Below are 13212 nucleotides of genomic sequence, written 5' to 3'. Positions count from 1 at the left end.
GGGTTGAAGTAGGCTGTCCAATGAATGAATTTGGTGCAATTGGTGGAAACAACCAGGGGGTTCGATGATCAAACGGGAGAGGTGGACGTGGTGAATCAAATGGAAAATGAATCAATGAACCCCCCATATTTGGATCCACATTATTCTCATGAAATAAACAAACTTGGAAACTTGAAGTATTATGAGATGTGGAATCTTCAGCTGTAACAAAAAAAAAAAAAACACATTGTTATGCAATTGCATTGAAGGCAATGAAGATAATGATATTTTGAATTTCACATAAAATGATACATCAATTGATATTTCCATACCACTATTTTGCAAAATAGAACCTTGTACGCTTCTAGATGTGTGGTCCAGATTGATTTCTTTTGTAGAAGAAATCTCCAATTGTTCATTCATGCTTCTTTTCCTTCCACGACATCGTCCAACCTTTAGAAACCGTGGTCCATATTTTCTTGATTTCAACGTAGGAACACTTTGCCCCCCTTTTTTTGTTGGGCTCAAGAAACTATGTCGCCTCTTGGTAGTGACCTTGGATGGAGTTACAACATCAAATTTCTTATTATTGTACTCTTGGCTTACATTTTTTACCAATTGATTTAGTGCATATGCCTGCTCCAAAGTTGTGGGTGTTATTTGTAATAAACCCCTCAATCTCTTATGAGTTGATGACATCACAAGTTTAATTTCCTCATCGATTGTTAGGGCGCTATCTGGCCTTACAATGGTTGAATCAGTGGAAGGAGAAGCTGGAAGGTTCATTTCAATTTCTGGGCTCATTACAAACGATTCATTTAAATCAAGTAAATATCCAGGTCTTTCTGTAATAGACCTAGAGACATTAGGCAATTCATTGCCCCTTGAAACATTGCTAGTCACTACCATCTCAACTTTTAGAATATGCTTACAAATATTGCCATTTAGGGCCCATTTGCAATTACAAAAGTTTAGGTTTAGCCCTTTATAGATGACATGATACCATGTATCACGAGTTGCCATAGTTTGGCTACGAACCAAATACTCACTTTCCTTGTTTCCATCAGCCATACAATCTTCATCTGGGATATTCTTTGCTTTGCACTTACTTAAATTTATTTGTTGCTCAATTTTTGAAGCTTGGACAAAACCAACTTTTTTTAGACGTTGCATGTGAATGTATTACAACTCAACCTTTTTTAAAAATAGGTGCAACAACCAATCCACCCTTCTATGGGATGGATTATTCTTCTCACAGAGGTACCTTTGCTTTAGATACCGGTGATAAGATTTGATAGCATTATTAGTATCCTGGTTGGAATGTGGGAAGTCCCTATATGCTTTTGCCCACATATCTGGGAAAAAAACATATATTAGATGCGAAGAAACAATAGAAAATGGTCAATTACAAAATAAACTGATAAAATGCAACTTTAAGAAACTTACATAATTTGTTGTTGTTTAACAAGTTGGTTGCAAAATAATCCAAAAACACAGTTTCTTCTTTGAATTCATCAAAGAAACTTTGAATTTCATGTTGCACAGATGCATCATCTTCACACGAATGCATGATTAATCCTAGAGCACGAAAGATACGGAATTTATTTTCCTTTCCCCTGACATTGTTTCCAACATTTTTCAACGATGCTCTACGGACATGCCATACACACAATAATAGTATACAGTTTGTGCAAGTCCTGAAATAATATAACATTATAAGAGAATATGCTTGAACATTATTGCTTTTTATCTCTTCTAAAAAGAAAAAACGGGTTCACCTTAATGCCTCGATTTCCGCTGCTACATCATCTGTGATGACAGCTCGGACATGCCAATCTGGGTTTTCCTTTTTCCCATTTGCAAATAATTGTGACATCCATTTACAAATATCAAGAGTACCATTCCGTGATGATATTACCCATGCCACTGGAATCCCATTGTGATGATCATCAAAAGCCATTATGGTGTACAGTTGATACTGCATTACAATAAGAAAACAAGATTATAAGCATATAAGAGGACGACATTGAAATAAAACAGGAAAAATGAAGTTTTGGTAAATATGTTTACCCCATATTTGTTAGTGCTAAAAGTGGAGTCCATTGATAACATGTTGTTGTGTGAGTATTTCACCATCATTGAAAGCATCCACTTAGTTTGTATGCCTATAATGAAAGGGATGTTTTTAACAACATCTTGTTGTTGGTAGAAGAAAAAGCTCTCTGGGCACTCACTAACCCAACAATCCACACTCATTGGATCACTTTCATGCTTCACATACTCTAGCCTCTTGATATTATTGTACATGTTTGACACATCCTTTCTTGTCATGAAAGAATCTCGAGGTGCCCCTGTGAACAACTCACCAGATCCATACCTTAAATCAAAGATAAATTTTTCCCAGATCATCGTAGCATTAAAACCATCACGAACCAAATCTTCAACAATAGTTCGTATATGCTCTGTTAAATGCGGCGCAAAATTGAATTTCTTGGGCATGTCATTTGCCTCATTTCCATGACAAACCACATTTTTGTCATCAATATGTCTGCATGCTGTATATATTAGAACGACATCATTTGGTCTAAGAGCAAGTCGTCGCATAATAAAGTGACACTGAAAACCAACTTTGATGCTGTGACATGGAAGACGTTTCTTAGTTGTGGATCCAGGTTCAGCTACATTGCTGGATTGTACATGATTTGGACCATAGGCACACCAATATCTGTGATCAAGAATTTACCAAAAATTAAATAAAATATTTATGCATGTTTGACATAGTGAACTTAAAATCAAAATTTTATATATATATATATATATATATATATATATATATATATATATATATATATATATATATATATATAGTAGAGAGAAAGAAAGAAAGAGACTCACACAACATATTCTAGATATGTTGAAGAATTTGTCCTCTTGATATCCTTCACATCTTTAATTCGTCGAGTTTTAGCAGCAAATTGAGTAGGTGCACTTTCCCTCATTTGCTCTCCACTTATAAAATCCTCAAGTCGACAATATGGAATAATCGCGACTTGGTCTCCTACTACTTCTGTCCACGTCAAATCTTCCGCTGAAAATTCTATCATTCCTTCTGGGTCCTCAACCTCCAACTCATTGATCAAGTCTGACTTCTTCATTCTTCAAATCCCTATACAAATGAGGGAACACAAATATTGACCAAACATATGAGCAACAGTTCATACTATAAATATTGAACACCACTTGAAATGCAATTTTTTTAGTGTGTACAATTTACACTCAAGACCCCACCAGATATAAACACATTTAAAGAATAATTCCCTATCTCCCCTTCAATATTTCCTACCCATGCACAAAAAAGTATTATAGACTTTCAAATGCTTCATCTTGGTATAATCAATACATTGCTGAAAGAAACATAATAACATGCAAAATCTGCTGCAAAGAAAATCCAACAACTCCTTGATAAATATGGATCATGACATGGGTTTATATTCTGAAGACCCAACCCTGTTACTGAAACATCTGTCTATGTATCTCAATTTAAAACAAAACCCTTAATCTCTTTGCTCCAAGTCGTCTGCAAAGATTCCCCGCCTCATTGTTCTTTATCCAAATCCCTGAAACAAGAACTTCTTGCACAAAAGGTACTTAGTAGATGTTGCACAAGCACTTTTCTGAGTTTTGAGTTTTACAAACATAACTGTTTGAACCCAATGAGTAGCTGGTTGCATTCGCTAAAGTCCTATGAAAATGGGAAATGTTTTTGTTCACAAACCCATATCTGCTACCTTTTGAAGTGTATTGCTTATGAAGGTGTCAAAATAGCCCTAACTCCACATTATTAGTATGAAAAGTTAGTGCTGCTATAAGATGATGTTATAATGTCTGATTTCACAGTGGCTTTGACTGATTGCCATTTATCCCACAGTTCCTGCAGTTCCATACCAGAGGGAAAAACAATTGGCTCCTGCAACATCTCCAGTTGTGGATATAATGAAAGGTATCCCTACCTTGTGTTCAAAAATTATTGTTCGAAAATGCCATTTTAAAATATTCTTCTAGGCAGACATGACAAGGTTGTCTAGACTGAAATATTACTGTAATGATGCATCATTTATTATATGTTGTGTTAGTAGAGATGATCAGAGCATCTCAGGAGTATTGAGAAGAAAACACTAGGATAAACATAGCCATGGGTATGAGTAGAAGAAATGCAGAGGCTGACTTACAGTTGCCTCCTGGATTTAGATTCTTCCCTACAGATGAAGAGATGGTTGTGCATTACTTGTGCAAGAAGGCAGCCTCTTAGATGATCCCTATTCCTATAATAGCAGAAGTGGATCTCTACAAATATGATCCATGGCAACTTCCAGGTATATTTTTCATTTCTCCCCTCTAATCCTTGTACTCATATTTCTAAACATATTATAGAAGGTGTGAACAGATGGATTTCAGGACTTAACAAAGAGCTTGTTTTTTTCTTTTTTCTGTTTACAGAGAAGGCCTTGTTTGGAGAGAAGGAATAGTATTTTTTCACTCCAGGAATAGGAAGTACCAGAATGGATCAAGGCCCAATAGGGCTGCTGGTTCTGGATACTGGAAAGCTACATGTGCTGATAAGCCCATTACTGTTAAAGGTGGAAAGAAGCAAGTGTGAATCAAGAAGGCTCTTGTCTTCTATGCTGGGAAAGCACCCAAAGGCACAAAGACAAATTGGATCATGCATGAATACTGTCTTGCTGATGTTAGCGGACCTGCAAGGAAGAAAGGCAACTTAAGAGTAAGTTCTTTTGTCCTCTTTGTAAGGTCTTGAGTCGGTAGTTTTGGAAATACAGTTCACTGGGTCAATTTGGCTTCTGGTTGTTATGTTCCATGCTTTCCCCCTTCTGTTTCTTCCCCTGTTTGCTCATATGGGCATTAGCAATAAGGATATTGGTGCTGAATGCTTGATTCCTCAATTACAGATATTGGTTCTGTATTGGATTGGAATAGAAATAAAAGACAGGGGACTTAAATGATTGATTACTCAATTGAAGCTATTGTCAGTGGAATGTTTGGATTTGCATTTTTTATGGGATGAATTATTGTATTTTTTTCTATCAGTTCTCTGAGTCCCAAAGGCTGGGAATTGTTTTTCCTTGTCTTGGATTTGGCCATTTGAAAATAGTTAGAGAATGAAATATAAGTTAGGGACTAGATTCTATATTTTCTTGTCTTGTCGGTCCCTGGTTAAATATTTTTTTATAAGAGTCTGCCTGTACAGCTTATCCGGCTATAGTTATTTTCAAACCATATTCTGAATCTCTCGTTTTAGCTTCAAAATCATGTACAGCTTGATTCTTTGGAGACAACCTTTGACATAAAACAGGATTGGATGCCACAGATATTCAGTCTATCTTAGGTCCCATGCTATTTTTAGCAAAAGGCCCACCTCTTTTTTAATCAGAAGTTCCACTCTTTCTGTCCGAACTACTTTTTGAATGGTTGTAACAATATAATATTTTTAATGTAATATAAGGCTGGAATTGAAGGAAAGGAAAGTTTAAGGACAGGAGCTTTCCATGTACTTTAGCATCTTTGTTGAATGAAAGGAAATTCAATCAGTTTGTCCCACTTTGTTATACAACTTTAATCAGTTTGTTCCACTTTTTTATGCTCAGACGAAGTCCAAAACAATTACATAACAAAGTGTCGATATGATATGCATGTTATTTTTTTAGAAGCTTATGATTGAATATCCTAGGGGAGATTACTCTTTAACTGGCATTGCATTCAAGGGCTTCATACAGGGGCTTAATACCAGAGGTATTGGACTTGGAACTAGTTTTAGATATCAATCCAACTTGACCAGGAGTTTGAACATGAGTTCCCTTCTTGTTAAACTCTAGTGCCTTGTTGTGGATAAAAACAAAAAGGGTTTATGGGTTTGATGCTATAACCGGCCCTAATAGGCTATAGGGACCTTTTCAGAGACAGTAACTCTTTCAATGGCATTCCATTGAAGGGTGGCATACCAGAGGTTTGAGACTTTTATCTAGTTTCTCACATCGATCAAAGTTTACCATGAGTTTGAACTTAATATCCCTCCTGTTAAACTCTAGTGCCTTCGTTGTGGATAAAAGAAAAAGGGTTTAGAGGTTTGATGTTGTGATTAGCCCTCATATATTATAGGTATTAGAAGATTGACTTAGTATTATAGCGGAAATATTATTTACAGCTTATTATAAGCTCAAAGTGAAAAGTCTATCTTCTTCTTAATCTGCAGTGAAAATGCTAATTTATTTGAAGTTTGATACTGGCTTCCTTTTAAGGCAATTTTTAGCCTTTCCTAATCTGATTAGCAAAGCTGGTGCAAATGCTCTGTAGTTGGTTCTGTGAGTTCTAAAGGTGATAAAGGAAGGATGCTTATTGTCTAGCCTCTTACTAAATTGCAGTCTTAGCATGGTAATGATTTGACCTGTAGATATCTAATGGCATTTGTCCTCTAATGTTTATGTAACATTTTGGTAATTTTTACTTCTTGGTGCCAAGTATTTTTCTGGCACTGGCCAGTTGTTTCAATTTTCCATCCATCTTTTGCAACAAGAAATTGAAGATCTTGTTGTGTAAAATTCTAAACTTGAGTTTTCCAAGCCTTAGAAAAACAAGTATATATGTTTTGTTTAATTGCATTGGATAATTGTTCTGGTTATTACTTGTACACTTTCTATCAGATAAGAAGTTGTATGTTGGGTCTATGTGATTATAGGCTATGGGAGCTGCACATACGCTTCAGGGTCGAGGTATGTATCGGATAAACTTGAAAACCTGTTCACAACCCTTTATTTCTTCTTTTTCTTTTTCTCATGTATTGGGTTGCACAACCCTCAGTTTGAAGTATTGATGTTTACTGATACGTTGGGTGTGAGTGATTTGCAGCACTATCAGCACTCCTCCTCCTGCAACAATTATTACTGCACCACCTCCTCCAGCCACGGTTGGTATTAGTGCTGCTCCACCTCCTCCAGCCACGATTGGTATTGGTGCTGCTCCACCTCCTCCATTTGGCACCACTCCAACTACTACCACTCCAGGGTACAATGTCAGCACTCCAACCGGGGGTATTACTTCTCCTACTAGTGGTGGTATTACCAGTCCCACAGTGGGGGGCATTACTGGAGGCCTGGGACCAAGTGCATCTACATACAATACTACGCCCACATACGGCAGCGCACCATCATTCTTCTAGGATCTGCCTTCGTCATTTATATTATTCCTCTTGTCTTTAGTTGTGGCTATAATACTAGGCTAAGTACTTCAAATGCTAGCTCGCTCTGTTTACTAGTGCCATAGCTAGCATGCCAAGCGATGAGAATGATGTTGTAGAAATGCTCATCTTTAGTAGCTCCTACAAGCTATTTGCTTTTGTTAAGAGGCCTCAGGTGAAAATTTGGTTGGGAGATTTTTGGAGATGGGCATATTGTTCCCAAATTTTCATATGTACATTGAATGCTTTCTAAGAGCTGGTACATTCCTTGCCCACTCGCATTTGCTATCTCTTCAACAAATAATACTATCTTCATCCATGCTGTGTTCTCTCTACTGCATTTTAATATTGCGTGCTCAGTTGTGAATGTCTGAGCAAGGGTGAAGTTCCACAGCAATTTGACACAAAGTTTAACCATACTACATCTTATAATGCTAGTAGCAGTAACTTCTATATAATATGCCCTATTGGGATCCAGGAGATGGATATATGCCCACCTCAGAAGCCAGCCAATGCTGGTTTGTTCAAATTCAGTGAAAAGTTACTGACAGTAAGCACAGTCAATGCCACAGATTCTCCTCTGTGGAAAATTTTCCTGCCTGGGTTTTCACAGTTCATATATTTGTTTTAAGTGAGAATCTAGAAGTTTGAAGTAGGTCTTGGATCTATCTATTCAGGGATTAAAAAACCATAGGCATAAAGAGGTATTGGATCTCGGCTACTTTATTTTATTCATGTTATGCCAAGTAAAGGTACTATGGATGAGGCTGTTTCCTTATCAGAGTAATTTTGGTTATGCTTCTATGAATGTAGTTTATTCATAATCCATCGACCATCGACCAATGACCTCCAATGTAAAGTGATGTTCAACAGTCATTCTTGCTAACATAGATAATAATCACAGTTATATATGCAACTAAAGGAAAAATATTAACGTGTAAGCGCATCTAATTGTTATTAACAGGTATTTTTAATAACAGGTATTTTTAATTTACTAACAGGTATTTTTAATTTACCAGGAGCCCGGGATTGCCTGCGAGGGGGAAGCAACTGTGAGCGGTTGCAGAGGCCGTGTTTCGTCCAGACGGGTTGCAGAGGCAGAGCAGGTTCGAACGGGAGCGCGAATAGCGAAAATGGTCTTTTGGCGCGAGGGGAGGTTTGAAAATGGGTCCCAGTGCGAGCTCGCGGGTGGTGGGTCCCGCGTTCCCAGAAACGGAAAGCTGGCCGCCGGAGTTACGATGTATGGAGGATGGATGCGCCCATGACCCCCCTTGACATCCATGGTAGAGTCGGCCTCCATACGGGCATTTAATGCCCTATGGCAGGCTGGTTAGCTCTTGCGTTGCAAGTTCTGCTCATTCAACTTGTCCTGACGATGAACCACACTGGTTGGTTCGAAACGCGTCGACAAAATTATCTCTATATGATTTTCTCCAAAGATTCTTCTCAAAATTAATTAATATTCTAAATAAAATTAATACTAAAAAAATAATTTAATATAATAATATTATTAATATGATTAATACTATAAAAATCACTAATTATTTAATTTTTTATTAAATTAAATTTATTTTATTTTGATTTAGATTTTAGATATTTTTTTTTAAATTATGGTCCAAGTTTTCAATAAACATATTTTATTTTCTAAAAAATTGTTTTAACGATCATATTAATGTTCATATTAATGGTTACTAGTGGGTGATGAGACATCAGTAAACTCACACTCAATATATATCTAAAAAGTTATATCAACATTAATATTAATATATTATTCAAAATATTCTGGTCCTAATGATGAACCACACTTGTTGGTTTGGCAAAATAATTTCTCTTATTTGATTTCTATCAAAAGACTTTGCTTAATATGTTATATATTTAAAATTAATAATTCAATAATTAACATGAATAATAACTTTATTATATCATATCATGTTTTTTCTAATACTACAATTTAATATTAACGAATATTGTACCTTAAAATTAATACTAAATCCATAATTTAATATCAATATCCATAATTGTATAAATTAGATTAATATTCTTAATATTAATGTACACTATTTTTTTATATTAATTTTAAATTATTATTATAACATTAATTTTATTACTTCTATATTATTTTATTAATACAAATATTATAGTTAGATTTTAGGCTTTTGTGACCCATAATGTAATCACATGAATGTTATTTGGTGGACGTTTCTGACCAACGGATGTGGTTCATCGTGAAGACAAAGGTGAAAAACCCATAGATCCTAAAGAATAAATAGCAAGGATGCATGAGTCTAGTGGAAACTAGCTCTTAGGAATGAGTTATTTAATTAATAAATTAATATTTTAAATTCTAATTAAAAACTAGCTATTATAAATTAGTCCTTAATACTTTATATAAATATGAAATTATTTATTGATACTATTAAAATTTTTGTGTTCAATCTTTTGTGATCCGTATATTCAAGGTTCATCTTTCAAGGTTCATCTCGGCTTGGTCCTGATGATGAACCACACTTGTTGGTTCTAAAAACTTCTGCCAAAATTTTCTCTTATAAGATTTCCGCCGAAAACCTTTGCTTGATATTAAAATTATTATATGCATATTACTTATTAATAATATTAAAACTATTTTTTAAATAAAAACATATTAATCTTAACTAATACACATTAACCTTTTTTATTTCATAACTAAATAAATAACTAAAAAAATAATAAAATAAATATAATACAATATTTATTACTTGTTTATACATGAAATTATTCATTAATATTATTAATAATACTACTCTTTATATATTATCTATAATTTTATAGAGAAAAAATTATAATTAATAATAAATTCATAATTTCATAAGAAGTTGTGAACCCTTATGAATTTATTTATAATTATAATTTCTTTTATATAAAATTATAGATAATATATTAATGTTAGTATTATTATTAATGAATAATTTCATGTATAAACAAGTAATAAATATTATATTATATTTATATTATTTTTATTTTTATTTATTTATTTATGAATAAAAAAAATTAATTTGTATTACTTAAAATTAAAATGTTTGTTTTAAATGAGTTTTAATATTATTAATAAGTAATATAAGTGTAATAATTTTAATATTATTAATAAATAATTTTCTATTTATATAAATTATTAATGGCTAATTTATAACAATTAATGTATATTTGCTATTTATTCATTAAAATCTATAGGTTTTTTATTTTTGTTCTAAAAATAGATCATATTAGTTAATTAGTAACTTCAACCAAATAACATGAATATTATTATTTTTATTAATATAAATAACAAAATTAATGTTTATAGTTAAAATTTTATATATAATTTTGATATTAATAGTAGCATTATTTTATTATATCAATGAGTTTTTAATATTATAATTTAATATTAATTAATATTATAAATAAAAATTAATACTAAATTAATAATTTAATATCAATAATATTTACAAAAAAATTTGAGCGAAGATCACATGAGACATCATTTGTCCACGCGTTTTGAACCAACCAGTGTGGTTCATCGTCAGGACAAGTTGAAGAAACAAATCCAGCTTAGCATGTTAAATAGTAAGAGCAGAGACTCCAACGACTAAATCGACCATATTGATTTAATATTATAATATTTAATGAGACAATTTAATACTAGTTTTTTATATTTAATATCAATATTTAATAATGCAATGAATAAACGTTAGACGTACCAAAAAACAAATAACCTCAAACAACCTAAAAGCCAAATGCATAGCATATAACCCATATTTATTTCACATTAATTGAAAAACTGAATATTACTCTCTAATTAGAGAGTTACCGGTCATATTTTTCTACTAAAAAAATTGAGTGATTCAATTCTGGAGTGTGATTGAATTCTGTATTTGTAGATAATAAATGGTAAGTTTAAGTGATTAAATTTTATATTTGATAGTAAAAATAAATTCAACATTATAAAAAAAATTAATATTTAAAATTTTAAAATTGGATAATAATAATAATAATAATAATTTACTTTTTCTAAAATTTCTATTAAATTTCGTTAAAATCTTTCCAAAAATATTTTCCTGACCAATTGGGAAGCCAGTGCCTCAATTGAACTGTAACATTGCTTTAGATATTGTGTACGCATAAATAGATCAAGACCATTTAATTTTGATATAGGAAATATTTCCAGCGAAAGTGGCGTTTCGGTTGGCGACAACCAGCAAATCTAGGCCAATGTGCTTTGACGATTCTATCAAGTCCACATTATACGGTCGAAAACAGTAATCACAAAAACATCAAAGCCACATGTCCCTCAGAAAAAGGGCTCAATGAACAAGAAGACTGTCCATTCAAACAGTGAAACAGAAAAGCGACATGCAGCATCGTAGCTTTGGGAGCAGTCAAGGAAATTGGCTACAAACGTTACTGTAAAATGATGGTGACCATCATCTTATTATAGAAAAAGTCAGAACAGATAGTTAATTCATGTGGAAACTATAGAGCTCGACAGACGACCCTAAAAATCATGTATTATAATATCTCATACTGCTTGATAGAAGGCACCTTGTTTTCTAATAAAGACGGACTCCAAACAGTTCTGGAGGGTTCGTATTGTTCTCCTCTCCAACATCTGCCATGAAACTACTGCGACTCAAGTTGTCCATTCTTCTATTCGTGGCGTTGTCGATCAAGAGAGGCGATCTGTTCACGAGCATTCCTGCTGTTGTGCCGAATAAAGAGCGCGATATGGCTGTGCATATATTCTGCAGGCGGGCAATCTCCGACAACAACAACGAATTATTTCTTTTTAACATCTCGTTCTCCTCCAACAGTGAAGCGGCCGCCGCCGGAACATCGGAGTCTGGTGCTGTCGATGGTGAGGTAGGGATTAACGATAACGTTTTATCATGCTCCACCATCCCACACGCCTTGGTTGCAGAGGTTGTGCATGACTTTCTTCTCTGGATATGAGCGAGGAGATGCTTCTGGCCCTTCCTGAATAACTCGTGCGCAAACTCAAAGCGCCCTCGAACTACCTTTCGAAATCCCTGCATCATTAATTTTAAATTTTTATTTCAGAATTTGAGCTTTTCTTTGGAATCTCATAGAAAATCAATCGTCAAGCACAATTCAATTCATTTTTCAATTCATCTTTATTATACATGAAAATATGATCTGGATTCATCAGATTTTCATCCTTCATTTGTCCTACAGATAAACTGCATTTTAAACCACATTTGACAGATAATTAGAAAACTAAAAATATAAAAATATCAATGTGATGAATCCAACCTTATGAACTACATTAACACACCCACATTTTGCTTTTGCTCTGCGTCAATGATCAGTTACATTAAATTGAAAGAATACTTACATAAGTATTGAGCTGTCGAACGAAACTAGAGAAATTGCTGTGGTTGAAATAACCCGGCAGTATACACGTGGAGAACTCTCTGGGGCGCCATACCACGAAAGTGTTGTGGTGTCCCCATGAAACAATGCGGTCTGTGGAGGGATCATCCACGAAACGATACGTCTTCACCAGAAAGGGAGCGGCCACGAGCCTGCCTGCATCCCTATCACACCTCTCTTCCATTAGGTTTCTAGCGGCGTTGGCAGCTTCTTGATCTGCAGCAGCCCTACTAACAGTATTTATAGTGTGACAGTAAGTGAGCGAGTGATCTCCTTCATTATGCATGGTACCTTCTATTTGAGACCAGAAGTGAGAAAGGTCGAGGATGGCCATGTGGTACACCAAAACACAGTACATAGCACGTGGCAGTTCTAGACAATTTTGTTATAATTCTGAAGTGTGGACACTCATTGTTGGACTCTAGCGCTGTCGAAAGCATTAAGTTATCTGCTACTGTGTTCCAAACAGGCACGGACTATTGCTCTTCCATTGCGATTTCGAACAGTCGCATTGAAGTTTGATGCTTGATTTTTAACAATTGCATTGAAGTTTGATGGTTACATATTTCTAATATTTGAAATGT

At 34.2% G+C, this 13212-nt stretch overlaps 2 protein-coding genes and 1 long non-coding RNA gene across 3 annotated transcripts; 1 reads left to right on the top strand and 2 right to left on the bottom strand.

Moving 5' to 3' along the window:
* Positions 1-1753: 1753 nt before the first annotated feature.
* Positions 1754-3134, bottom strand: LOC149167517 (uncharacterized). The gene is made up of 3 exons (XM_089430507.1): positions 2875-3134; positions 2218-2704; positions 1754-1957 (listed from the first exon to the last, which is right to left on the bottom strand). Exons 1-3 carry the CDS (start codon positions 3132-3134, stop codon positions 1754-1756), a joined length of 951 nt encoding a protein of 316 aa, XP_089286633.1.
* A 3052-nt stretch (positions 3135-6186) lies between these two features.
* On the top strand, positions 6187-7167 carry LOC149167516 (uncharacterized). Its single transcript, XR_016260564.1, has 3 exons — positions 6187-6423; positions 6728-6761; positions 6898-7167. It is a non-coding gene; the product is annotated as an uncharacterized LOC149167516 (long non-coding RNA).
* A 4206-nt stretch (positions 7168-11373) lies between these two features.
* LOC149167515 (heat stress transcription factor B-4-like) lies at positions 11374-12835 on the bottom strand. The gene is made up of 2 exons (XM_089431547.1): positions 12591-12835; positions 11374-12264 (listed from the first exon to the last, which is right to left on the bottom strand). The coding sequence occupies exons 1-2, from the start codon at positions 12810-12812 to the stop codon at positions 11788-11790; spliced, it is 699 nt and encodes a 232-aa protein (XP_089287673.1). The 5' UTR covers positions 12813-12835; the 3' UTR covers positions 11374-11787.
* Positions 12836-13212: the final 377 nt, after the last annotated feature.

Source organism: Pinus tabuliformis, chromosome 5_1, assembly GCF_031772625.1.
Source record: "Pinus tabuliformis cultivar Carrire ecotype Pingquan chromosome 5_1, CPIR1, whole genome shotgun sequence".
NCBI classification, from domain to species: Eukaryota; Viridiplantae; Streptophyta; class Pinopsida; order Pinales; family Pinaceae; genus Pinus; species Pinus tabuliformis.
The sequence above is the reverse complement of the archived record's forward strand: the minus strand, read 5'-3'. Positions and strand labels throughout refer to the sequence as shown.

What these genes read in the sequence shown, in the direction of transcription:
- LOC149167517 (XM_089430507.1), bottom strand. Translation starts at nt 3,134, where the DNA reads ATGAAGAAGTCAGACTTGATCAATGAGTTGGAGGTTGAGGACCCAGAA. An exon ending in ACATATCTAGAATATGTTGT is followed by an intron (nt 2,705 to 2,874) that starts GTGAGTCTCTTT and finishes TCTTGATCACAG; the next exon opens with ATATTGGTGTGCCTATGGTC. An exon ending in CAATGAGTGTGGATTGTTGG is followed by an intron (nt 1,958 to 2,217) that starts GTTAGTGAGTGC and finishes ATTGTAATGCAG; the next exon opens with TATCAACTGTACACCATAAT.
- LOC149167515 (XM_089431547.1), bottom strand. Translation starts at nt 12,812, where the DNA reads ATGGAAGAGAGGTGTGATAGGGATGCAGGCAGGCTCGTGGCCGCTCCC. An exon ending in TTCGACAGCTCAATACTTAT is followed by an intron (nt 12,265 to 12,590) that starts GTAAGTATTCTT and finishes TTAATGATGCAG; the next exon opens with GGATTTCGAAAGGTAGTTCG.